This window comes from Chrysoperla carnea, chromosome X (assembly GCF_905475395.1).
Source record: "Chrysoperla carnea chromosome X, inChrCarn1.1, whole genome shotgun sequence".
Classification (NCBI taxonomy): Eukaryota; Metazoa; Arthropoda; class Insecta; order Neuroptera; family Chrysopidae; genus Chrysoperla; species Chrysoperla carnea.
In genome coordinates this window covers 10,988,363-11,015,509 of record NC_058342.1, presented here as the reverse complement: position 1 = coordinate 11,015,509, position 27,147 = coordinate 10,988,363, and the positions used below count along the sequence as shown (strand labels likewise).

Sequence of the window (27,147 nt, the reverse complement as noted above, 5' to 3'; positions counted from 1 at the left end):
ATTCGATTTCGTTCGAGATGTAAAAAGTTCTCGACGTTTTTTTTTTTTGCTGCCACAGTATTAGTTTCTGCTGCCCGGAGTCTTTTCAAATTATCTTTTTGTTCTAAAAATTTCAAGAGTGTTTCGTCGGTGGTGAGTAACCCATTTCTTGGTTTACATTTTTGATAAAAGAAAATTCCATATTTTGCTCGCATACAGCTGTAGCAACTCTAAAATCATTAGATTCTGATCCACCATAGTGACGAGCCTTTGGAGCTTTGCTAGCAATCTTCATATTCATAGACTCGTTTGCTTGACTTGAACCACAAGGTGGTAACTGCTCTGCATTATTTGCAAAATTTCTAAAGATTTTTTCTAAAGAGTACTTTAAATTATCACCAGTTAACCCTTTACCACCAGGAAGTAACTTGTGTTCATACTTTTCAGGATTTTTATGAAACCCACACCATTCTTTACAGTTTGTGTGATCATCAAATGCATGTGGTATGATATTGAGTAAAGCTTGCCTACTAGTTTCAACGTTACCTTGATTACTTTTTAATGAACATCGAAAACAATATTTCAGATATTGAATAACAGGTGTAGTAAAAGTCTTTAAAGCATATTAGTGCTTACTTAAGCCTGATGTAGCATGATTTACATCTGCCCATTTCAAAATTTTATGATCAGATTCTCTTCGTAATCTAGCAATGGTGCTTGAGTCATCATCTCCAATTAAAGTGCCAACTCTTACTCGTTCAGCTACAAAATCTTCATTATGTAAAATCATTTCAACAGCCATATCTGGCTCCATTGCTTTCGAACTTCCGCTGAAATTTTCACGACAGTCATGGTCATCTTTCTCATGACCCCTTTGACACCTTGCACATCGTTTGTTTCGTGTACTATATGCTAGAATCAATCCTGACAAGTGACCAATAGTTGTTGAATGACCTGAAAAAAATGACTATTCAATTAATAAATTTCGACTAAATAGGTTTGATAATTTTTTATTTAAATCATCTTCATCAGAGATAAGCTCAGACGACTTGAAACTTTGTTAATGTAATTAGAATAAAAAAAGAAAAAACTATTTTATTTTAAAATATTTTATTCAAATATCCTTATAATAACTTCTATAATAGTCTAAATCTACAAAAAAAAAAAAACTACAAATGATTAGTTCCTTACAGAAGCATATATTTTTGGTTATTTGCTGTTATTAGTACATTTTTCTATTAGCTAAAAGTTATTAGTTTATTAGTTATAAGCATATTTCATGCTGCAAATATTAGTATTTCTATTAATCTTTAATAAATTAACAGTAACTAAATGAGTATAGTTAGTCTCTTATTTTTGCTTTAATGTTAAAAAATTAATTACTATTGAATGTTAAATTGGTGACATGCACTGAACTGATTAAAAACTCATCACTACTAGATTATTGTGTTCTTATCAGGATAAGAAGACATACTACCTGTTATGAGCTATCGTCCGATTCCTTTCAATCTTAATACTATTTCTACAACTTACTTTAGCAACTTTTTCAATACATATACCTACATCTCTTTCATACCTCTTCAGAAGAGTATGATAAACTGTTGGAATATTGAGGCATACTAGAATGCTATTAAGATGTGTTATTCCAATTCCACCAGTTAATATTGCTACAAAATAATAGTAATTTTCAGATAATTAAAAAAAAATAGTTATGGCATGATGTAGCTAATTTTATTATTGAAAACATTTACCCATATTAGCTTTCCCATAACAGCTTTCCCATTTACCACATAATTACCAGTAGAAGTTTGATGTGATGTGTTGATCATGTGATTTTCTTTACATCGATGACACTCTACACGAAATACACTAGTTAATCCAACTACATTTTCATTTTTTTTAAATCGAAATGACAGGGCGTCATTACATACATCACACCACATGTCAACACCTATTTTGTTAATGTCAACAATTCTCCTGCCTTCTATGACTGGTTCTGAAATTTCAAATTGAAGTCAGACTTTATTTGATGTAGAAATGATTACTAGTTATAATTATTAATTAATAATACTTGAATGACATCAAATTGATAAGGTTAACTGTTACACATACATACCTGGGTTCGAAACACATGTTTGTTCAATTTTTTTATTTTTATTTTTAAAAGATTGATCTCTTTTCACCTCTAAGGGTCGTTTTTTACAAAAAAACACCTTTCTTGTATATAAACACATTCAAATATTACCGGTAAAACTAACCAAAAAGCTGTGTTGCCAAATGTAAACTAGACGTCAATGGTACTTTCCGTTACCTCACCCGGCAATACTATAAGCCTATCCCTTCTCTCTATAATTCACTATTCCCCCACTCTCTCGCTCACACATCCTTAAGAAAAATTTTAATATCCCAAAAAACGACGTTAATCAATTATATTCATGATGTGTTCTACTATGGCAAATTTTTGTTTTAAAACCTAAAGAAAATTATATGAAGTTTCAATATTCTATATATATTCATTTACATATTTATTCAATTTAATATTTTCAATTAGCATGTTAAATAATAATTTTTAATAATACTTTAGGCATATAAAGTAATTTGTAAATTATTCATGTGAGTATTGAAAAGAATAACTTATTTTTACCACCAGACGTCTAATATTTAAGCATTGTTCATGCTAAGAATGCCAATAAATACAATATAAATAATTTGTACATACCAGAGCAGTCGTTTTTAATTCATTATTGAAAAGGCAATTCTTCGCCGATATTTTTCCATGCTTGTTCTTTTCCTGGTGGATCGGCGGAGTTTTGGACGACTTTCAACGCTTGTTGGATTTTATGGGTGATGTTCGCATTTATACTTTGCCTCATGCTTGAGAAACAGTATAAAATTTTACCAGGATATTATATTTCTAGTTTAAAAGAATTAAGAATAAAATTTTAAGATAAAACCTCAAATTAACTTCTAATAACTACAAGATTAATTTTTGATTTTAATAATTTTTTTAAATAAAATAATAAAATAAATATCAGTTATTTTAACTCGCGACAATTCCGGTATCACCTTTTGTTCGTCATTGATTTTCTTGGAAGTATTGTTGCTATTAATCACCTGATTTTGGACTTCATCAATTATCAAGAAATCATCATCTATTAGCGGCTGTTGTGACTTATCTAATATGTCAGCTACACTTGAGGAATTCATTGTTGCAAGTTTTCATCCCGCGTTGGCACCTCACTTTCAGAACTCTCAACTACGCGTTTTCTAAGTGATTATTCAAGTCTCCGGAGTCCCTGTTCATGATCCTCTAAAAATCAGAATAAATTATATTAAAGATATAAAAAATAGTTGAATTAAAAGAAAAAAATGTTACGTATCTTTATCAATAAACGATACTAAAATTCTCTGGCGTTTGAAAATTTTTAATTTTTTTCAGTTGATTAAATTTGTTAGATATTATTCCTCACTAACAGTGTGTGTGTGATTTGGTGAACTTACCCTAGAATGTTGACAAGTGTGGTAATATATACTTCAGTTACAAGTTACACAATATACAAGTAATACATATGACTTTTATAGTAACTGTTCAAGAGTGATGTTTCATTTTGTTAATTTTATAATATATGTATTTTTCTAATTTATGTTTAATGTTTGATTGAATAAATAATTACAACAAATCGATTTACATCAAAAGGTTATGGGCCCAGCAAGTTTACTGCGATTTAAGTTGTTTACTATTCAAGGTCAGACATTTTGTTGAAAAGTATATATAGAAGCACATGTTTTTTCAACTTTGTATTTTTTCAATATAAAAGGATTTTTTTTTGTGTTTTACTAAGTGCGTTAGTTAACGTTAAGTGTTTAAACAATGGATCCTGTAATTAAAGTTGAAAAATTAAGTGGACCTGATAATTGGTCAAAATGGAAGTGGGAAATGTCCCTACACTTTGAACAGTTTGGTTTAAATGAAATTATAAATGGTACTAAAGTATGTCCAGAAGCTACTGCTGCAGATTATATTCAATGGAAAAAGGACAATGCTAAAGCTGCATCACTTATAGCAGGCGCATTATCGAATAATGTGGCTAATTTAGTGTTGACATTGACGAATGCAAAAGACATTTGGGACAAATTAGTGAATGTGTATGAACAATCAAGTGTACAGCGCTTGAGCTTATTGATGGTTGAATTTTTCCAATTAAAACGACAAAGTGATTCTGTAGCTCAATATGTCGCTAAAGTTGAAAAATTGTTTTACGACATGAACAGTGAGTTAAAGAAACGTAAAGTTGGTAATGAAATTCCAGTGGAATTATTACACGGTCAGGTTTTGTCTACAATTGGACCTGAATATCAGGAATTCATCAATGTGTGGGAAAGTTTACCTACAGAACAACAGATCACAAGTAATTTGTTAGAAAAATTGTGTACCATAGAAAAACGTTTGGCTTCATTGGTTCCATCGGCTGAAAGTGCGTTTGTATCAAGTAAAGCTGTTTCGAAACAAGTACGTAAAAAGATAGTGTGTCATTTTTGTAAATGTACAGGACAATTAAGAAAAATTGTTTTAAATTTAAACAAGAAAATAATGGAAAACAAGTTACTAAACCGTCTAGTAATTCTTTGGTAGCTGGGGCAGATCACCCCGCAGTGACACAAGATTGGGTATATGACAGCGGTGCATCTCATCATATGTGTCCTAATAGGCAATGGTTTGTCAATTATAAACATTTTAGTGAACCCAAAGACATTTATGTTGCAAATAAAGACAAAGTGTTTGCATATGGTACGGGTGATATTTCAGTGGAAACGTACGTAAATGGAAAATGGTTCAAGTTTGAAATTAAAGATGTTTATTATGTGCCTAAGCTAAGTCATACTTTATTTTCTGTAAGAAGTTCGACCAATAATGGAACAGAGTTCAGTATCCAAAGGGATAAGGTTTTGTTAAAAAAGGGTAATCGTCTAGTTGGGACAGCAACATGGCGGAATGGTCTTTATTACATGGACATGCGAGTTATAGAACCGAAAATATGCGAGTCAGTTCATTTAGCTACGACAGGGGATTCTCTACAGTTGTGGCATGAACGCTTTGGACATCAAAACAAAAGACATGTCAAAACTATACTTGAAAGATTGGGACTCCAATTTTCTGGTGATGTGTCAGATTTTTGTGATGGTTGCGCATTGGGTAAAGCTCACATTAAACCTTTTAAAACACGTACTGATCGAGCTAAAGTAGTTGGTGAAGTTATCAATGCTGACGTAAATGGTCCTATGAGTGTACCTGGACTTAAAGGAGAAAAATATTTTGTTTTATTCAAAGATGACTATTCTAAATTCCGTACCCTATATTTTATAAAAGAGAAAAGTGAAGTTTTTAATTGTATGAAGACGTTTTTAAATGAAGCAGCGACTGCTGGTCATACAGTAAAAGCGTTACGTTGTGATGGGGGTAAAGAGTTTGACTGTCGTCAGGTCAAACAGTTATTAAACAGTAAAGGGATTTCTTTGTTGTTATCTACGCCTTATTGTCCTCAACAAAATGGCGCCGCAGAACGCGAAATGCGTACAACAGTAGAACTTGCTCGTTCTATGTTGTCTGTTAGCGGGCTTCCTAAGAAATTATGGGTTGAAGCGTGTGAAATTGCTAGTTATATTTTGAATAGATCGGGTAAAACTATGATTAAGAATAAGTCTCCTATAGAGCTTTGGTTTGGTAAAACCATGACTCACTTTCAGCACTTGAAAGTATTCGGTACAGATTGTTACGTGCATATCCCTAAACAATTTAGAAAGAAATTTGATAATAAAAGTATTCTAGGGAAAATGGTAGGTTACCACAATGATAAAGATGGGTACAAAGTGTACATTCCTTCGAAAGGAAAAGTTGTCTTATCACATGATGTATATTTCAAAAGGGAGCGGGTCTGCTCAACTAGTAATGAAATTGAAATTGTTTCAGTTCAATCTGAAAATTCAATAGTTGAAGAAAATGAGACAGAAAATTCAGTTCCGGAAAACGATCCCGATGTTGAGAATTTCGATGATTCTCTAAATTCAGAACAATCTGAAGATAATCAAATATCTCTTCAGAAGAAAGAATCACGTCCAAAGAGAAAAATCCAAAAGCCTAGTTGGATGACTACTGGTGATTACAAGGTTAACGATTCGAGTTCTGATTCGGATAACACGTTAGAAGCTGTTTTTGCGTTACTTACTGGTGACGTATCTTCATTTGAAGAAGCTATAGTTTCTCCACATAAAACTAAATGGCAAGCAGCTATGAAAGAGGAAATTAATGCCCTTCATGAAAATGACGTTTGGGATCTTGTAAATCCTCCTAAAGGACAGAAAATTATCGGAAACCGCTGGGTTTTTAGAACGAAACGTAATGCTGACGGTGATATTCAGTGTTTTCGTGCGCGACTAGTAGCTAAAGGCTATGTTCAAAAGGCCGGAGTTGATTTTGGGGAAATATTTAGTCCAGTGGCTCGTTTTGAAACTATTCGTAGTGTATTATCGGTGGCAGCCAAAGAAAATCTTCAACTTAGGCAGTTCGATGTTAAAACTGCATTCTTGTATGGAAAACTCGATAAAACAATTTACATGAATCAACCTGAGGGATTTGATGACGGCAGTGGTCGTGTTTGTAGATTAAAAGGAAGCTTGTATGGACTTCGCCAAAGTCCTAGGTGTTGGAATCAGCGCTTTACTGATTTTTTGAAGAAACAAGAATTAGTCACTTCGACAGCTGATCCATGTTTATTTATTCGTAATCGTAACGGAAAGAAGCTAATAGTAGCTATTTATGTTGACGATGGATTAGTAGCGGCTTCAGATCAGGAGGAAGTAAATAATTTTCTCACAGAATTGCATACGAATTTTAAATGTACGGTTAGCGAGTTAGATACTTTTCTCGGTATGGAAATCCATAAGAATCAAGATAATATTTTTATATGTCAAAGGACATTCGTACGTAGGATTTTGGAACGTTTTAATATGGCATCTGCCAACCCGGTTAAGACACCGTACGATCAAAGCGGTGGTGGTAAAACGTGTAATCTAAGAAGTCAGGTACCTTATAGGGAGGCTGTGGGATCTCTGATGTATCTATGTATTGCAACCAGACCTGACATAGCTTTCGCAGTTTCTAAGGCTGCAAGAGCAGTAGTAAATCCTACAGAAACCGATTGGTTGAAAGTAAAACGAATCTTCAAGTATCTTCGAGGTACAGAAAACTTTGGTTTAAAATTTGCTGGTAATTCAGTGAAAGAAGGCTTGTCAGCCTATACTGATGCAGATCTTGGTGGAGATGAAACCACTAGGAGGTCTACTAGTGGAGTGTTAGTTATGCACAATGGTGCAGCTATTGCTTGGACTAGCACATTACAAAAGTCGGTATCATTGTCTACTACCGAAGCTGAGTTTGTAGCTGCTAGTGAGGATGCTAAACAGTTAATATGGAATTGTAGATTGTTGGAAGAGCTTGGCGTCAATCTGGACAAGCCCACTCTGTATGTTGATAACGCCAGTGCTATTAAATTAACTAAAAATCCAGAATTTCATAAGCGCTCTAAGCACATAGAAATTAGACATTATTTCGTAAGGGAATGCTATCAAAATGGTTATTTTGATGTTCAACATATTGAAGGAAAGAAGCAAATAGCTGATATTTTTACGAAACCTTTGGGACCTCAGCGATTCATGGAATTGCGTAGTGCATCAGGTGTAGTGCGGAAGGAGGAAGTGTTAGATATTATTCCTCACTAACAGTGTGTGTGTGATTTGGTGAACTTACCCTAGAATGTTGACAAGTGTGGTAATATATACTTCAGTTACAAGTTACACAATATACAAGTAATACATATGACTTTTATAGTAACTGTTCAAGAGTGATGTTTCATTTTGTTAATTTTATAATATATGTATTTTTCTAATTTATGTTTAATGTTTGATTGAATAAATAATTACAACAAATCGATTTACATCAAAAAAATTCAAACGAACAAAATATTTCAATAAGATTCTATCTATATTTTTTCTATTTCTTTACATGTAGAATTTTTTTTTTATTTCATAGTATAAAATTTTTTTTAATAAAACAAATCCTAGCAATTTTCAGATGCCGGCTTGCTTATTTTTTATAAACCTAACAATTATGCGACATTGTTTTTTAATTTTTCTATAAATAAATTTTTTTTAAATATTTTTTATAAATTTTACACTTGTAACTTTTTTTTTCTCCATGAGTAATTTCAGTACTCGCACATTCTTTATTTTCTCACGCACTGATACGCCACTTTATAGGCTTAGATTATTGTGGAAGAACAAATCCAATATCACGATTGCTGACAAATTTCTTAATTTAATTAATGTTTACATATACTTACTGGCTTTAGAGATGACTTTACTAGGATATGAATCCCAGTCGGAACCTGGTGCATATTTTAGTTTGACCAATTTTTGAAGTGTATGCTCAACGTATTTTGGCGGCCAAAAACAAAACATTTCATCATCTTTTAACCACGAAATTGGTACTAACTCTACCACCTTTTTGCCATTTATCACTTCATCAAACTCTACTACAGCAAACAGTTTGGCAACGTCTGACATTTTTATTAATTAATTTAAAACTCCTTACGATAATCCACAATAACTACGATGATATAGATCGAAGAACACTAAGGACACAATTAAATTAACTATTCGGATGCGACTGACGTTCGACTAATAATTGCATATGTTACAATTAAAGTATACATTTCAGTCAGTGCATACACTGTCTAGTTAATGCATGCATCCACTAGCAGTTTTAGTTAAAGTATAAATTATTTTGAATAGTGCAAACTTTATCTAGTTAATGTATTCATTGACTAGTGAGTGTATACACCCACTGATTGGCATTAGTTAAAGTTAAGATGTTTGGGATACATGCACAAACACAAAATTTATCAATAAATATATCAGATTACTTAGAATATTTCCTTTTGAAAAAATTGGAGTATCAGGCTATAATTCTGTAATTTGATTAAAGTAAAACAAAAATAAATTTCATGTAAATAATTTTTATTGCACGTTAAAAGAAAAATTTTATTCTGTTTTACATTTTTTTACATAGCAATATGCAAAATTATATTCTGTTTTATTTACATTTTTCTACATTATAATATGTAAAATTAATTTTATTCTTTTTTACATTGTAATATGTAAAATTTTATTGTTTTACATTTTTTTATATAGAAATATGAAAAATTTTATTTTGTTTTACATTTTTTTACATAGTAATATGTAATTTTTTATTCTGCTTTACATTTTTTTACAAAGCAATATGAAAAATTTTATTCTGTTTTACATTTTTTTATATAGCAATATGAAAAATTTTATTTTGTTTTACATTCTTTTACATAGTATTATGTAAAATTTGATTATTTTACATTCATATAGTAGTATATAAAATTATTTATTGCAGCATGGCATGCTAGAATGACACTTTGAGTTGCAAAGTAAATTGTATGACACAATAACACTTTTTGCTGTTGCATTTTGTTTTGCAGCTACATTTTTTAAAGCCTTGTCCAGATCCCTGATCATTAACAATTGACCGTAAAGGTAGCTCACCTTCCGGAACTTCTTCTTCAGAAATTATTTTTTCTGGGCAAACACTAAATTGAGATCTAGAATAAAGTCCTTTCATTGTTCCACTATGTGTCCCTAATTGAAAAAAATCGTCAGAATTTTTGGATAATATTATTGCTAGAATTGATCGAGCATCTCCTCGACCACGGTCAACATCAGGTATTTTAACTCTCACGGTCATTCCAACTACAGCTTCAGGATGAGATAAATCGGAAATATGCTTCATTCTCGTTGCTTGAATTTGAAGTTCCTGTTTTGCTTTTTGTCGTTCTTCTTGAATAGTTTTTTGCGTTGAACATAAATAGCATACGTCATTTTCGGGTCCTTCTACTTGTACACCACATAACTTACATTTATTATTTGTAAATGTTTGCTCACTAGATAAGTCTTCAACAACTGAATTTATTTCATTATTTTCAATTATTTCTTCATATATTAGATTTTCTTTATTATTTACACTAATTATTTTCGCATCCGCAAAACTAATAACTACTAAATTATTCACAAAATACTTTAACTAAACGACTTAAGATAGTGTATACATTAACTAGTGATAGTATTCATTAATTGATTTGTGTATACTTTGTCTGAGGCTTTTAGTTAATGCATACATTAGCTAGTGGGTACATACATTGATTAAGTTGATACTTTAACTGTAACATATATAACTAATATAACTAAATTCACAGAAAAAAGACTGACGAACTTGAGTCGTCTGCGATTGAAATGTGACACTATAACCATAAACATTAGTATACACATTCATGTTTATGTTTGTGTTCTCGACTCCGACTTGTTACAAAAGAGTAATAGACCGTATAATAATAATAATAGTAACAGAGAAAGTATTTATTTATTTTTTATTAGTCATTTAATTTTAAAAAGAACTTGATTTAATTTTTAAATAAAAATCAACTTATTTATTTCTTATAAAAAATTATTTAAAATAAATATTTTTTTATTAAAAATCATAAAAAGATTTATTTCAAATAAAAAAAATTTGTGTAATAAATATTGTTGGGATTAATATATAAAAGTAAGGGTGTATTTATTAAATAATTGAAGAGTTCAGAATCAATGTTTTTTAAAATAATAATTATGATTTAACAAATTGAACTGTTTTTTTTTTTTTTTTTTTTTTTTTTTTTTAAATTAATAATTAAAAAGAATCATCTAATGCTTTTTTTGAGAACTCAGACATGTAGGAAGTTGTAGATCGAAATATCGCGATGTAATTTATAAATGAGAACGTTTCAATTATCAATTTTAGTTATACTTTACACTTAAGGTAAAGTCACTAATAGTAGACACTTTAATGAAAACAAAATCTTTAGACAAAAATAAATATTTATTTATCAAAATTAAACAATCGCAGCTTTTTTATATGAGTACAGTGTATATTAGATAGTTATATTATGTGATAAAATTTCGAATAATCAACATATTTTTAATTATTATTATAGTTTTTTTTCTATATTGTCTTAAGTACTAATAAAAAACGTCACAAAAAAAATTAAATCACTATGAGTAGACTGTCAATTGCATTAATAATTGGCATTAATATACTTAAATAACTAACATAATAATTACTTATCCACCAACCTCTAAAGAACTATCAAATTTGTACTTAATTCTATGACCCGTTATAATCATTTTTGTTGTATCAAGGACTGCAATTATTTGAGGTTCTGTTATTGCACTGATATCCCTTTAATTTTATTTGAACAAAGTTTTAGATTCATCACAAGCTACCATTGCCATAACTTCAATTTTATTTACAAACATATTTGTAGTATCTCTTTTTGTCAGGAAACTTAACAATAACATAGTCGCTTTGTTTAATTTTACTCTCTTCTTCAATTTCCTCATCAGTGACTTCATCACAAATATCATTCGTGCTGTCTCCAGATTCTACCCATTCTTCTTCTTCTGTACTTGACTATACCCCATGTAGGAAATAACGATGGGCCCAGCATTGGTCCAGGCTTGCACCAACCCTTCTGATGCTTGGCCCAAACTTGCATACCCTCATTGGTCCAATCTTAATTTAAGTCTGGGATGATAACTAAGGCCTAGACTTGGCTTACAGTATTGGGCCACAGTTGGAAAAAAACGCAGGCCCGAGCTTGGTAAAGAGCACTTGGCTAAGATTGGCAATAAACGTTGACCCGAGCTCGGTATACAATACTGGGACAAGACTGGCAATAAGCGTTGACCCGAGCTTGGTATACAATACTGGGCCAAGATTGGCAATAAACGTTGACCCGAGCTTGGTATATAATACTGGGCCAAGACTGGGCGTAAACGTTGACCCGAGCTTAACATACAGCACTAGCACATGGCTGGCACTGAATGTTGGCCCAAAAAAAATGTATACTAATAACTAAACAGTGTATTATATTATTATTATTTATTGTTTAATATATATAAAATATATATTATCATGAGTATTAATGTAGCAGTAAATACATTCATTACATAGTTTTAAGTTTACTTATATTTATAATGTTAACGACACATTTTATTCTGCTCAATCTTTTCTTGATCGTTGAGATCGCCCGCCCTCTCGGTCCTTCGCACCAGCTAGAAATTTACTAGTAATATGGATAATTTTTAATTTTTCATTCGATTGACAGTATAAAGTCTGAAATGTTTATTATTGATTAGTTGGAATATAACTGCACATATTAAATGTAAAAATAATAAATTTACCATTCATAATTTTATAAAATTGAGTCGCGATACAGTCAAACAAATTGTACAATATTAAAATACTGTTAAATATTTAATTTACCAGTGCTTCCTGTTTTTCGCTGTCTGTAATTAACATTTCATCAAATTCTAAGAATATATTTATTTTCATGGCTGGCAAAAGTTCACCTATGATTTTCTAGGGTTCTGGGGGCGTAATTTCACCTGTGAGTAGAAGAGTCAGGTCACTCCTGGCACAAAAGAATGGTACACTTTTCCAAAAAGGGCAAACCTAGGTGAATGTTGGAAACCTCAGTTGAAGGCGAAGTTGGAGGGGATAGATGACGTCATTGACCAATAGTAAATCAAGATGGCGTTGGGAGGTGTGGTGGGGCGTGGCTGACAGAGCGTTAGTGTGTTTCTTGGTGGAAGTGGGGCTTAAAGTGGTGGGCGTGGTTGACAGGAGTGTGTTTCTTGGAAGTGGGGGTTAAAGGGGGCGGGAATTGGACGTTAGATGAGATAATCGAGCCCACTCCTGGCGCAGATGGATGGTACACTTTTCAAAAAAGGGCAAACCTAGGTGAATGCGAAGTTGGAGGGGATAGATGACGTCATTGACCAATAGTAGCGCTGTAAAAATCAATATGGCGTTGGGAGGTGTGGTGGGGTGAGGAATGGCTAAACGGGGGGTTGGCTTTAACCAATAGTGGCGGAGAGTGAACAGGGGGCGGGACGTAAGGGCAAACCTAGGTGAATGTTGGAAACCTCGGCATTGGCCAATAGTAAATCAAGATGGAGTCGGGAGGTGTGGTGGAGGAGAATAATGGCTGCCTAAGCATTGATGACGTCATTGGCTTTGACCAATAGTGGCGGAGAGTGAACGGGGGGCGGGACGTTGACATTAGTCAGCAATTTTCAAGAATATGTTAATTTGACCTTGAAAAATATTGTAATTTGACACTTTAAATATACATGATAAAATTCAAGATACGTGACCGGATGTTAATATTTTTTTTTTATTGAGTCAGCGATGTAATATGACACTTGAAATTTACATAATAAAAATACATGTTCAAACTTGTTTGAATGGACTTTGATCTTAAAATAATTTTACACGTGTCAGCAATTTTCAAGAATATGTTGAAATAGATTTGACCTTGAAAAATATGATATCATCATCTTGTAACAAGTTCAAACTTGTTTGAAATAATTTTACATGTGTCAAAACACGTGACCGGATGCTAATATTTTTTTATGATTAAGCAATGTAATATGACACTTGAACGTGTTAGATAATAATTTGCAAATCTGAATTCCAAGAAAAGAATATTATGAGTCTGCAATTTTCAAGAATATGTTGAAATAGATATCATCTAACCTTGAAAAATATTGTAATTTGACACTTTAAATATACATGATAAAATTCAAGACACGTGACCGGATGTTAATTTTTTTTTTATGATTAAGCGATGTAATATGACACTTGAAATTTACATAATAAAAATACATGTTCAAACTTGTTTGAATGGACTTTGATCTTAAAATAATTTTACACGTGTCAGCTATTCTCAAGAATATGTTGAAATAGATTTGACCTTGAAAAATATGATATCATCATCCTGCTACAAGTTCAAACTTGTTTGAATAAAAATACATGTTCAAACTTGTTTGAACATGTTTAAACTTGTTTGAATCGCATTAGATCTTAAAATAATTTTACACGTGTTATGAGATTAGAATAAAGGTTTTATTTAATAAAAATCTTATAAATATTTTTTTTTTTTATTTATTAATGATTAAAATTTACATTAAAAAAAAATTTACAGAAAAAAATTATTATTATGAATCTGAAAAAACACATAAAGTATTGGTGACACTACAGTTCAATAAATTCATCAAATCCATTCCTATAACGACCCGCATTCATAGAGAAATTTTTCATTATTACAACAAATCCATTTGGTGAACTCCAACAATGTCGACATAAATCATGAAATTTTTGAAAATTCATATCAGAGCCAACATGATCGTAGAATATGTGTTTTAGATTCATTTCGTCCGTTTTGAATAACACCAAGCAATTAACATTGTCCCTTATGTTATGCTTTGGAACACGTGCGTAGCTCTGACATAGGTAGAAACAATCAATTTTTCGATGACGACCCATACTAAAGTATTCTCTAATTCTCTGTTGTGAATGACAGCTCACATCATCAAAAATGAAAAGACTTTTTTCTCGAGCTTCATTCGGACTAAGAATTTCACTAGTATCACTAAATGGAAAATATCCAACCCCTTCCACTAATTTTAAAGTCTCTTCTAGTAATTGATATTTCGGTTGGTAAAGAGATTTACTGTACACATAAATGTTTTCAAAGCGTAAACCGTTTTCATCATAAATTAAATTCAACATAACATTGGTTTTACCACAACCACTAGGGCCACATATTATTGTTCGTAGTGAATCTGAAAATAGAGGACCATGATATGTTTGTGTGTCTGTATTTTCTGGTATTAAATTTTCAACACTCAGAGCGGGTTGTTGTTTATGAAAACGCATTTTTAATGTAACTAAGACTAAAATTTCAATACAACCCATTTTATAAACATTTAAATATATGTGAACTTAATTGTTTAAATCATTTAGTAGTATGTCACATCAGAAGCAACAACACAAAGGAAGAGGTATTGTTAACACACTTATAAATAAATTACCGTTTGAGTTACACATACCAACTTATCAATATTGTGGACCTGGAACTAAGCTGGCAGAACGATTAGCGCGTGGTGATAAACCAAAAAACGCATTGGATCAGGCTTGTATGGTACATGATATAGCATATTCAAAAAGTAAAGACTTAAAGGAGCGTCATCTAGCAGATAAACAATTAGCTGAAGCCGCTTGGAAACGTGCCAAAGCATCTGATTCAACAATTGGTGAAAAAGCATCCGCTTTATTCGTTACAGGCGCCATGAAGGCAAAAACTTCACTTGGTATGGGATTAAAAAAGAAAAAGATGAAAAAGACAAAGAAAACTATAAACTTTACAGCATCAGTGCGAAAGGCACGAAATGCATTGAAAAAATCACAACCAACGGACTTAAAAGCAGCAGTAAAAATAGCAAAAGCAGCCGTGCGAGGTCAACGTATTAAAGCGCCCACACGTGTAATACCAGTTCCAAAGTCTGGTGGTATACTTCCATTAATTCCAATATTCGCAGGACTCTCTGCTTTAGGTGCTTTGGCTGGTGGAGCGTCGGGTATTGCTAAAGCCGTTACAAATTATAAAAGTGCTCGTGATCAACTTAATGAGAGTCAAAGACACAACAAAACAATGGAAGCTATAGCAATGGGTAAAGGCTTGTATTTAAGACCGTACAACAAAGGCATGGGGTTATATTTAGCAAAAAACTAATTGAAACGCTACCACGTAGAGCACTTTACGATACGGAGCTACGTGCGTATGCTAAACAATTTAAAATTCCGTATTTTCGTGGTGTTTTTATGCGTGACACCCTACCCAAAAGACCATATAAATATGAAACAGGAATTATCAACCATGATGTATCCAAAAATAGTGGCACACACTGGACGGCATATAAAAAGTACAATCGAAGTGTCATCTATTATGATAGTTTTGGAAATTTGAGACCGCCAGTGGAAATCATTAAATATTTTAACGGATGTGACATTCAATATAATTTTGATAGGCAACAACAGTTTAATACTCCGATTTGTGGACATCTATGTATACAATTTTTATTAAATAAATAAACCAGCAAGTCTTGTATTTACTTCATTCAAAATCAAGATGTCATACATGCTTACATTTACAGGGAATAGCTCTTTTTTAACAACAGACTATTCTCCACCAATTGAATTAGATAAAAATGAAAATTATGAAATGGGTCTAGTAGATTTACAAGGGTACAATTCCATACCTAATATACACAGCCACAATAACATGTTTTATTACGATGATAAAGTCATAGAAATACCACCAGGATCTTATGAAGTTGAAGATATTGAACGTTATTTAAAAGAAGCTGTAGGCGATGAGGTGACATTACAAATAAATGCTAATACAAATACTTTAAAATGTGAAATAAAGTGTACTGTGATAATAAACTGTGAACCATCAGATTCTGTTTGTCGCATGTTGGGATTTAATAAACGAAAACTAGATGCAAATAAAAGACATGAAAGTGACAATACAGTTAATATTTTACCTGTAGAAACAATTTATGTTCAATGTAATATTACAAATGGATCGTATCATAACAATGAAATCAGTCACACATTGTTTCATTTTTCACTAAATCTACCACCAGGTTATAAAATTGTGATACATCCTATGAATGTTATTTATTTACCAATCAACTGTCAAACTATAAGCAACATTACGCTCACGTTAGTGGACCAAACTGGTAAATTAGTTAACTTTCGAGGTGAAAACATTACAATTGGATTACACTTGAAAAAGATATAATGGGTTTTGTATTTAATCATCCTACACGTTATGCCGGAGGCAGTGTTTCTACAAACCGTCTCATAAAACAACCTCAATCGAGCAACAATAGAATAAATAATCACAAACAGTTATCATACGAAAATAGAAAATTTCTTCAATCAATTGGCTTAAAACTAAAACGGCCAATTGTTGGGTAAAATTTAGTTGCTGGTTTAAAATAAAGAAATCAGTTATACGAATAAAATTCAATTGTATTAAGAAGAAGAAGAAGAATGGCAGAAATACTAGAAGTGACCAATGTACCTGAGTACGATAATGTTATTACAGGACTAGAGTATCACAACCACCAAGCTTATAATTCATCGAAATTTGAATCAAGCGATGAGAGTAGAATTTGCATTCAATCACAAGACTTGTACACATTACCAAGTGAAAGTGTTTTAAATATCGAAGGTCAAGTGACTGATGATGATGATACAAATACAGTCAGCTTCATATCGAATGCTATATCATTTATGTTTCATGAAATTCGTTATGAAATTGGTGGTAAGGTAATTGATGTGATTAATAACGTAGGCATCGTTAGCACTATAAAAAACTATCTATCCCTAAACGAAAATCAAAGTAAAGCTTTAGAGAATGCTGGCTTTGGTGAAAATTTTAAAAAGAATGCTGCTGGTTACTTCAATGTTCGTATTCCATTGAAAATGTATATGGGTTTTTTTGAAGATTATCCTAAAATTCTCGTAAACATGAAGCAAGAAATCGTTATTGTTCGTGCAAATGATGATATTAATTGTTTTACCTCAACTGCCGCAACAAGCAAACCTAAAATTAAAATTAACAAATTAGAATGGTGTGTTCCATACGTTAAAGTGTCTGATAAAATGCGAGTCAAATTATACAACTTAGTCAATCAAAATGATGATTTGAGGTTATGGTTTCGATCAATGGAATGTCTACTTATACCAGAACTACCATTAACTGATAGACATGTGTGGAGTGTTAAAACTAGTGTAGAATGTCCTAACTACGCTGTTATCTGTTTCCAAACAAATCGTGACCGCAACATTTTAAAAGATTCCAGTCAGTTTGACCATTGTAACATAACAAATTTGAAAGTCTATTTAAATGGTGAAGCCTACCCATATGTGAATTTGAATCTAAATTACACAAATAATCAAACAGCGTTACTGTATGAAATGTATTGTAATTTTCAAAAATCGTACTATAGACGCTCTATAACAGAACCATTGCTAGATAAAGAAACGTTTATAAATAAATCACCTCTATTTGTCATTGACTGTTCGAAGCACCCAGAGTCACTTAAATCTACAACAGTGGACTTGCGCGTTGAGTTTGAAGCTAGTGTTAATTTCCCAGCTAAAACGCGTGCGTATTGTATAGTGTTCCATGATCGATTATTTAAATACAATCCACTCACGAATATTGTGAATAGAGTAGTTTAAAATGGCGTACATAGTGGACGTACAGGGTTTCAAAGTAAACAATGAATTCATCGTTAAAGAACTTAGTTTTGTGGATACAAATGGGAACCATTTTGGACATTATGTATTCAAACCACCATTTCCATTTAACACATTAAGTGATTCAGATAAGAAACAAACAATTTGGCTCTCAAATAATTACCATGGCTTATACTGGAATCAAGGAGCCACCGATTATTGCGAGTTATCAACCATTTTAACACATATTGCTAATCATAATGTAATATACTGCAAAGGTGAAGAAAAGAAAATTTGGATTAAAAAATTAATTCGAAATTCAACAAGGGCAGTCCACATTGAAAATTTGGATGGTGGAAAACCACTCCATAAGAATGACAGTGTATCAAAAGCTCTATGCATCTATGAACATAAACATTGTACTACAAATATTATTATGTATTTATTACATTATTTTTTTAATAGATCTTTATACGGAGGTGCTTGTTGTTGATAAATTAGTGTTAATGATTAAAAAAGTTTTAACAATAAATAATATTAAAAAATAAAATAATTGTCTTTATTCATATTTTGTATTTTGTTTTAATCTAAAATTGTAATTTTTTTTAAATAAAATTTTTTTTTATCTTATCTGTAGTACAAGTTGATTTATTATTCCTTATAAAGAGCATATTATATAGGTTGATTGATGATACTTGTTAGGTTATTAAGCGCTGTTTATCAACTGTATAGGTCATTTAACTTGTGAGCTTTCATGTGATAACATGCTTCAGACAACGAAACAGCTAGCTAAGTTGAGCGATATTATACAGAAAAAGTATAACGCACTCAAAGCTGATGAACAAACAGCGACCATTTCATTAGAAAAAACATTTAAGCCCATCACTGATCCGTTGAATCAGCTAGTAGAAAAACAAGAGAACAAAAACGATTTTACTCGAATTAATATAAAACGCAAGATAGAAGATGATACCTTAGAAGACAATAAAGATGAACTATTAAATTATACGCCAATGAAGGCTCGAAAATTATTTGAAGATACTCCAGTAGTCACAAAACAAAATCTATCAGACACCTACGAGGATGAGGCATTACACACTCCTGATGTTGTATTTAGGGAGATTATAAAATCACCAGAGAATAATCATCATGCACTTCAACATTTTACAAAGACTTATGGAGATGTGGCTGGTAAATACATTTATTTTATATTATCGAATAAAGATGATAAGCTTATCGATAATATTTACGGATTACGTTATGATAATGCTGCTGATAGATTATATGTAGGTAATTCAGTTGTTTACATTAAGCATAACGATATACAAGTCAACGAAAAATGGTATGACGGAACATCAGGTTTATATGAGCTTTTAGTAAAACAGATACCAAAATGGAAATTGTAACATCAACAAACGCTAATAGACGGAATTATGACTCTCAGGGTCAAATTCAAGGAACTAAAAGTTTTAAGTATAAAAATATCATTAAGAAACATCTATACCCATCGGCTCCTGCTTCTGGTAGCGGTCTAACATTATCACGAGTAACTAATAATCCCATAGACTATGTGTACTGGAATACAATCGACGAACTTTGTGACAGATTACGGCTGTTATGTGCATCACGTGACGCGGGAAATTTCAGCCATCAAAATGAAATCAATAGTTTGATACAAGAGTTAAGGGAAGAAAATATAATATACTGAAAACCATACCGGTTTCTAAACAGACCAGTATTAAACAGGTCAAAACCTGTATTAAACAGATACAGACCAGTATTAAACAGGTTAAAACCAGTATTAAACAGGTACAGACCAGTATTAAACAGACCTGTTTACATACAGACCTGTTTAGAAACAGACCTGTTTAGAAAGAGACCTGTTTAGAAACAGACCTGTTTAGAAAGAGACCTGTTTAGAAAGAGACCTGTTTAGATACAGACCTGTTTAGAAAGAGACCTGTTTAGAAACAGACCTGTTTAGAAACAGACCTGTTTAGATACAGACCTGTTTAGAAAGAGACCTGTTTAGAAACAGACCTGTTTAGAAACAGACCTGTTTAGAAACAGACCTGTTTAGATACAGACCTGTTCAGAAAGAGACCTGTTTAGAAACAGACCTGTTTAGATACAGACCTGTTTAGAAACAGACCTGTTTAGAAACAGACCTGTTTAGAAAGAGACCTGTTTAGATACAGACCTGTTTAGAAAGAGACCTGTTTAGATACAGACCTGTTTAGAAACAGACCTGTTTAGAAAGAGACCTGTTTAGATACAGACCTGTTTAGAAACAGACCTGTTTAGAAAGAGACCTGTTTAGAAAGAGACCTGTTTAGATACAGACCTGTTTAGAAACAGACCTGTTTAGAAACAGACCTGTTTAGAAAGAGACCTGTTTAGATACAGACCTGTTTAGAAAGAGACCTGTTTAGATACAGACCAGTATTAAACCGAGCTGTTTCTTATTAGACCTGTTTAGATTTTATATTTATTATATGTAATTATTTAAATTACATCATAACCTATTGAGAACTCATTATGAATGGTATAGATAAATTTGGAAGTCCTCTCTTCAAAAACTATCAAGATTCATATACATCACATAATGAATCAATACTTCGATGTAATGGCGGAAATAATTGCTTCGATGCAAAACAAAGACGAATTGTGAATGTTGGGAAACCTATAAATAAGCAAGATGTTGTGAACTTGGAAAGTCTTGGGCAGTGTTTGTCATTAGATGATGAAGAATCATACTTTGACGCAAAAAATAAAAAAATAAGTAATGTAGCAAGTCCAGAATTTTCAACTGATGCTGTGGATTTATACACCCTTATCAATCATGTTAGTGATAAAATCAATAACACTACTGAAATATTTAACGAGAGTCTGAAAAAATTAAATGGTTATTTTCAAATATCAATACGTAATACACAACCAACAAAATTTTATAAAGATCCAACTACTAATTTTGCATGGTATATATTGGAAAATAATACAAGAGTTTTTGTATTTAGATTCCCAATCTCTGTGATGATACATCATTTAGATATTAAACCAACATACTGTGAGGTCTTCAAAAACGATACTATTATAGATAAAAATAAACTTAATACATTAAAATCAAACGATTATTTAACGTTTGGTATTCCTAAGAGTTTCATGACTACAAACTCTGATTCCATGTTACTATATGTTGACATTGGTATAAAATATAAATTAATAGATGGATAAAAGACGAATTGTTGTGAATGAGCTACATAAACCAGCTCGATGTAATTATCCAAGAAGGCGTGTAATCATTAAGGGACTCAATGATTTATTTCAAGCTGATTTGGTAGAAATGATCCCGTATGCAAGACAAAATACCAACTTTAAATATATTTTGGTGGTCATCGATTGCTTCTCTAAATATAGCTGGGCTATGCCACTAAAGTCCAAGAGTGCGGTGGATGTCACTAATGCCATGGAACAGATTATAAAAGATCGTACACCGAAAAACCTTCAAACTGATAATGGTACGGAATTTTATAATTTAAGAGATTGATGAAAGAGCACAACATAAACCATTATTCTGTATATTCAACTAAAAAGGCGTGTATTGTAGAGAGATTTATACGCACACTGAAATCGATGATGTACAAACATTTCAGTTTGTATGGTAATTATAAATGGATAAAAGTATTACCGGAATTGATTAAACAGTACAATAATTCATACCATCGGACAATCAGGATGAAGCCATCACAAGTCAATACACGAAACGAAAAACGGATTTTAAAAGATTCATACAATCATATTAAGATGGTGGGTCCAAAACAAAAATTTACAGTTGGTGATCATGTAAGGATAAGTAAATTTAGAACGATGTTTGCTCGTGGTTTTCATCCATCATGGACACCAGAAATATTCACCATTCGCGAGGTGAAACTTACAAACCCAAGAACATATTTACTGAAGGACTACAACAACGAAGATATAAAGGGTGGTTTCTATGCCGAAGAATTACAAAAAGTTCACGATCCAAACATTTATTTAGTGGAAAAGGTCTTAGCTAAACGCGGATCCAAAGTTAAAGTCCGGTGGTTAGGGTTCGACTCTTTACACGATTCATATATTGATAAAAAAAGTCTCCTTTTATAGTGGAACGTTTTTATGAACATACTTGTAACAATAAAAAATTTGTTATAGTGGACCGTTTTTGTGAACATATTTGTGTTTTATAAAAAAAAAATAAAAAATATCACATTGTAAAAATATTATTTTTATTGTAAAATTTTATCTATAACATATAAAAACAGAGTTGTATTATAATAATATTTAAAAAATATATATTTATAAATTATCGAAAATACATTATAATTATTATTCTGAATAGTGTCCATTGTCATCATCATCATCTTTCTTCATAAGATAATTTTCAATTATTTCTTTCACTTGAACATAGTCGGATAACTCGTCTGATGTAAATACACTGTAGTAAGATTGTTCAAAAATGGATAGTCCTACAATTCCATCTTTTTGTCCAGAGTGGATATTTTTTAAAATCCAATTCCAAATTTGTTTGTCTTCATCGTCTGACGATGGGGAAAATTTCACTTCTAAGTCCATTTGTTCTACCTTATCAATAAGGTAGTTTAAAGTTTCCGGTCGACCACATTTAATTGCCATATTAACCGATGTTTTAAAATACTTTGTTAACACATTGTTTATAGTACTTAAACTACAATTATCTTTAATCATATTAACAATACAGTTGTTATCACTATTATGATTACCAAAGTCTTGCATTTTGTATGTTTAAACTAACACTAAATTGTTTTCTACAATAATTCTACCTAACTATCAATTTTTTGACACCCCCACCACTACTCTATCAATTGTTCATGCGCACTACTATATCAATTGTTTGTACACCTATCACAATACCGAACCACTTTGAGGATCATCACAACAACAACAGCAGGACACATTTCTGAAACAACAGCAAAAATTAGCTAAATATTAAAAACATAAAATATAAAATACTTACACTCAACAAATAATGCTATAGTGGCCCCATGGTTTTGTTTCACATGAATTGTGAGTAATGTATCGTTTTTGGTCAAATGGTGATAAGCCCACTTTCTGCTGTTTGATGGTATGTAAGCGGTGTCGCTTGGATTGGATGCTTTGCTGAACACGGTAAAAGTTACGGTTCTCAAGCAAACACCGCTTATAGTCCTCAAAAGTAAGTTTTCGGATAGCTGACTTCTTGAGACCCTTGGATCGTTTAGTCTCTTTTTTATTTTGCACCCGAATAGCATACATTTTGCTACGTAATCCGACAAATTCTAGCATAACATCACCATTATTTTCATCGGACATTAAACCCTTGACTTTCTTATTACGTAGTGGCATACCATAGATGTTGTCGGGTGCATAGTCAGCCGTATCAAAACGATTAATATCCTGTTTCATGACCTCATAGACGTCAGTATTTCTCACACTATAAATTAGACTATCGGTGTCTGTGTATAATAACCTGACATTTGTGGGGTTGCACCGTTGGTACATGTAGTTGTAGTGGAAGTCATACACAAACGTTTTCGATACGTCTAAAATTGTGAAGCCTATGTAGATGGGTTTGTTGAAACGTATCTGTGATTTTTTCATTTCAACAATACTGACGTCATTGTCGAGCACCATCATACTGTGAAAATTGGGTTTGGCAATTAATTTCTTCACACCATGTTTTCCATCCCAATTTTTTCGTATGTACACAACCCGATGTTTCCTCACATTCTCCATGGTTTTACCGAAGATGGCATTAATCATGAGTTTGAATAATGCTTTTTCAAACTCATTTGAGGCGTTCTTGCGCATCTCGGTATTGAAATCAATATATGGTTTCAACCATGCAGATTGATCGAATTGTAACACACGGTGGTATTTTGTTACCTTAACACCGAGTTGTGTATACAGTTTTAAATTCCTGTAGTGCACGACATAGTTGGTCTTATTGTAAAGGGTTGACAGAAGATATTTTTGTTTTGATCCAGGTGGTTTCGTTGTCTCCGGACATGGCGGTAAATCGCTAAAGTTATCATGTAGATGTTGGGGTATTTCAAGGTCTACTTCTAAAATGTACCCGACTGGTGAATCATCTGCAACATCCTCGATGTTTGGTGTGTCGACCCACTTAAAATTTCCTGTTGGTAGGTATCCACACATTGCTGCACCATATAGGTTCACCACATCATAATACATAAGGTAGACATCTTCTTGAGTTTTATCATACCCCTCTTCCATGTACTTATTGTTTGCCTTAGCATAGCGATTAGAACATTGACTTACACCGCCTCTGATTCCTTTCTCGATAAACAACAAGTCATCAATATCCGTGAACAATTCCAATTTGATATTGGTGTATTTCAACATGGCGCTCCACGTATAGCCAGGAAGTGTGTAATAGTGACTAGGATCGAGACTATAGCTATGAATACAAGTGTTACGGAAATTTTCAAAAATATCCGCAAGTAGTAACACATCAGTTTTCATATACAGGTCAGAATAATCACCTAGTGTATGTAAATTGAATGTGTTCCATACCTGTATCGCATGGTTATAATCCTCATCCGTTATGTGTTCATCTGTTAACACACTGTAGAACGCCTCCTTTGGTGGTAATTTTGTCTCTTGGAGACGTCCCCAGCTACTCATGTATTCATATGGAAATACACCTTTTCTCGTTAGCAATTGAAATTGTTCATCATTACTGACCTATAAAAAAAAAAAAAAAAAAAAAAAAAAAAAAAAAAAAAAAATAGAAAACAAATTACAACCCTGTATTAAAAATTATTTATTTTTTATCATTTACCTCTTTATGTAAAATGGATTTTTTATCATTATCTAAATATGAGGCCAGATTTTCTAACTTGTCTGCGAGAAATCGGAAGGAATCGATGAATCTTAGTTGAATGTCCGAGACGTGCTTTGTGAAACTGATGTACTTTTCTTTGTTGATGGGCAACACATCAACTTGACCGTCGATTTCCGTCAGCAGAGCTTCAATAATAAAATGCGAATCGTATCCACTTAAGTTGTGCATCACAACAGGTATCACCCTTGAATCTTGATAATGCAGATTACAAAATTGGTGTGCTGCTCCACGGTAGATACCTAAAATAGATTAATATAAAATTAGATGAAATTAAAAAATAATAAATAAATTACATTACCTGTGCGATGTGAATGGTCGCGAACACGTATGGAATTGGATACGAAATCTTTATCACAAATGTGACACTTCTCTGCTGACATAAAATCCAGTTCTTGTTCGACGGTGAGCGGATACATTGGTTTAACGTGTTTTATTTTTTGCTCTAATGAGTACGCTACTTGTTCCAGTTCATGAACAAACCACTTGACACAATCAGCACCACGGTATGCCTTATAAAACGATTGGTTGGGATCATGGGTACAATGAACATAGTAACCTACACTGTAGGGTACATGTTTTTGAATATTTTTTGTATAAGACCCATGATCCATTTCCATGTCTTCATGATGTTGTGGTACCAATAACGCCTCAAAGTCAGCGTACACCATATACTCAACACGTTCCTTGCTGTTGAAATCTTTGAACTCAACGAACCGCTCGTCATCAGTTTCAGGCATTCGTACCCGCACCGCTTCTTTTTCACCACAATTTACTGAATGCTGTTGGAGTTTGACTTCTGTAGCAAAATAGTTGAGACATCGATCACATAAATAAATTTTATGTCTATTACTCTTTACACCCGATCGACTCAACTTTGCTAAATTTTTTATCCAGCAAAAGTGGTGACTGTTCCCATTCTCCACAGCCAATAGATGAATTTTCTGCCCCGCAGTGTTCGAACTAACGCGTACAGGGAAAATTTCCAAACCATGTATAAACGTATCTTTGTAGCCGTACACGTTAATCGATAAATGCGGGTTCATCTTTTCAAATTTAATAATTTGATCTAGAGACATGGGAAACTTTAATCCATCACATTTTAAATGATATTTATAGTGCGGGTACTTATTTAAACGTTGAGGATTCCTTTCAACCGGGTAAAGTGCTGACATTATCGACCATAAAAAGCAATGTTGGTCATCATTCTGGACATTAATCACAGCTTTTCTACATTTAATTGCAGATGGTAGTTCGCAAAATGTTCCAGCTGTGATCGGAGAGTACTTATTCATGTGGACTCGAATATTTATGATCATGTCAAGAGCCCAACCGCTATCGCGTTCCTGGAATTCTTCCAATTTTTTTAGCAAATAGTTTTTGACATGATCAGTGTACCACTCCTGCATGTCCGTAGTCAGATACATTTCCTTGGCCGACGTTATAAATGTTTTCAAATCCTCCTCTTTGGTGCTGGGCTTAATGAAATTACCCGTGAACATAATATACACCTGAAATAAAATTCAAGATCTCATTAGACTATTTAAATTATAAATCTTAAATTTTACTTACCTTGAGGGGATGCTTCACTAGCTCACGCCGAACGTGTCTTCTAAACATTGGAAATGCCCGGTTGAAAAATATATTTGGATCTTTATAATCCAAATTTGTAATCATACCAGTCTTCACCCTGCCCTGATGGTGGGTTTCAATTGTCTCCCAGATTAGATGTCGATTTTGTTTTTTGGTGACACCACCACCTTGTTTAACTAAATCTAATCGCAGTCGGTGAAGTTGCCGCTGGTATGATTTACAAAGTCCAATATTAGCTTCAAGACGCAGAGGATTTTCTTTCTTTAACATCAACATCTTTTTGAATAAGCGGATGTTCTGCTTATTAAGTATCATCCATCGCTCAGCTTCCTCCACCGTCTTGATGAGCCTCAACGCTCTCTCCACTTTCTTCATCATATCAGTG

General features: G+C 32.6%; 3 protein-coding genes across 3 annotated transcripts; 1 reads left to right on the top strand and 2 right to left on the bottom strand.

Annotated features, from left to right (window-relative positions):
• Positions 1-8,141: 8,141 nt before the first annotated feature.
• On the bottom strand, positions 8,142-10,387 carry LOC123302899. The gene is made up of 3 exons (XM_044885993.1): positions 10,324-10,387; positions 9,604-10,017; positions 8,142-8,167 (listed from the first exon to the last, which is right to left on the bottom strand). The coding sequence occupies exons 1-3, from the start codon at positions 10,385-10,387 to the stop codon at positions 8,142-8,144; spliced, it is 504 nt and encodes a 167-aa protein (XP_044741928.1).
• A 6,669-nt stretch (positions 10,388-17,056) lies between these two features.
• On the top strand, positions 17,057-18,253 carry LOC123302898. The gene has a single exon (XM_044885991.1). The coding sequence runs from the start codon at positions 17,057-17,059 to the stop codon at positions 18,251-18,253; it is 1,197 nt and encodes a 398-aa protein (XP_044741926.1).
• A 5,492-nt stretch (positions 18,254-23,745) lies between these two features.
• LOC123302897 lies at positions 23,746-26,215 on the bottom strand. Its single transcript, XM_044885990.1, has 4 exons — positions 25,471-26,215; positions 25,110-25,411; positions 24,368-25,012; positions 23,746-23,847 (listed from the first exon to the last, which is right to left on the bottom strand). The coding sequence occupies exons 1-4, from the start codon at positions 26,213-26,215 to the stop codon at positions 23,746-23,748; spliced, it is 1,794 nt and encodes a 597-aa protein (XP_044741925.1).
• Positions 26,216-27,147: the final 932 nt, after the last annotated feature.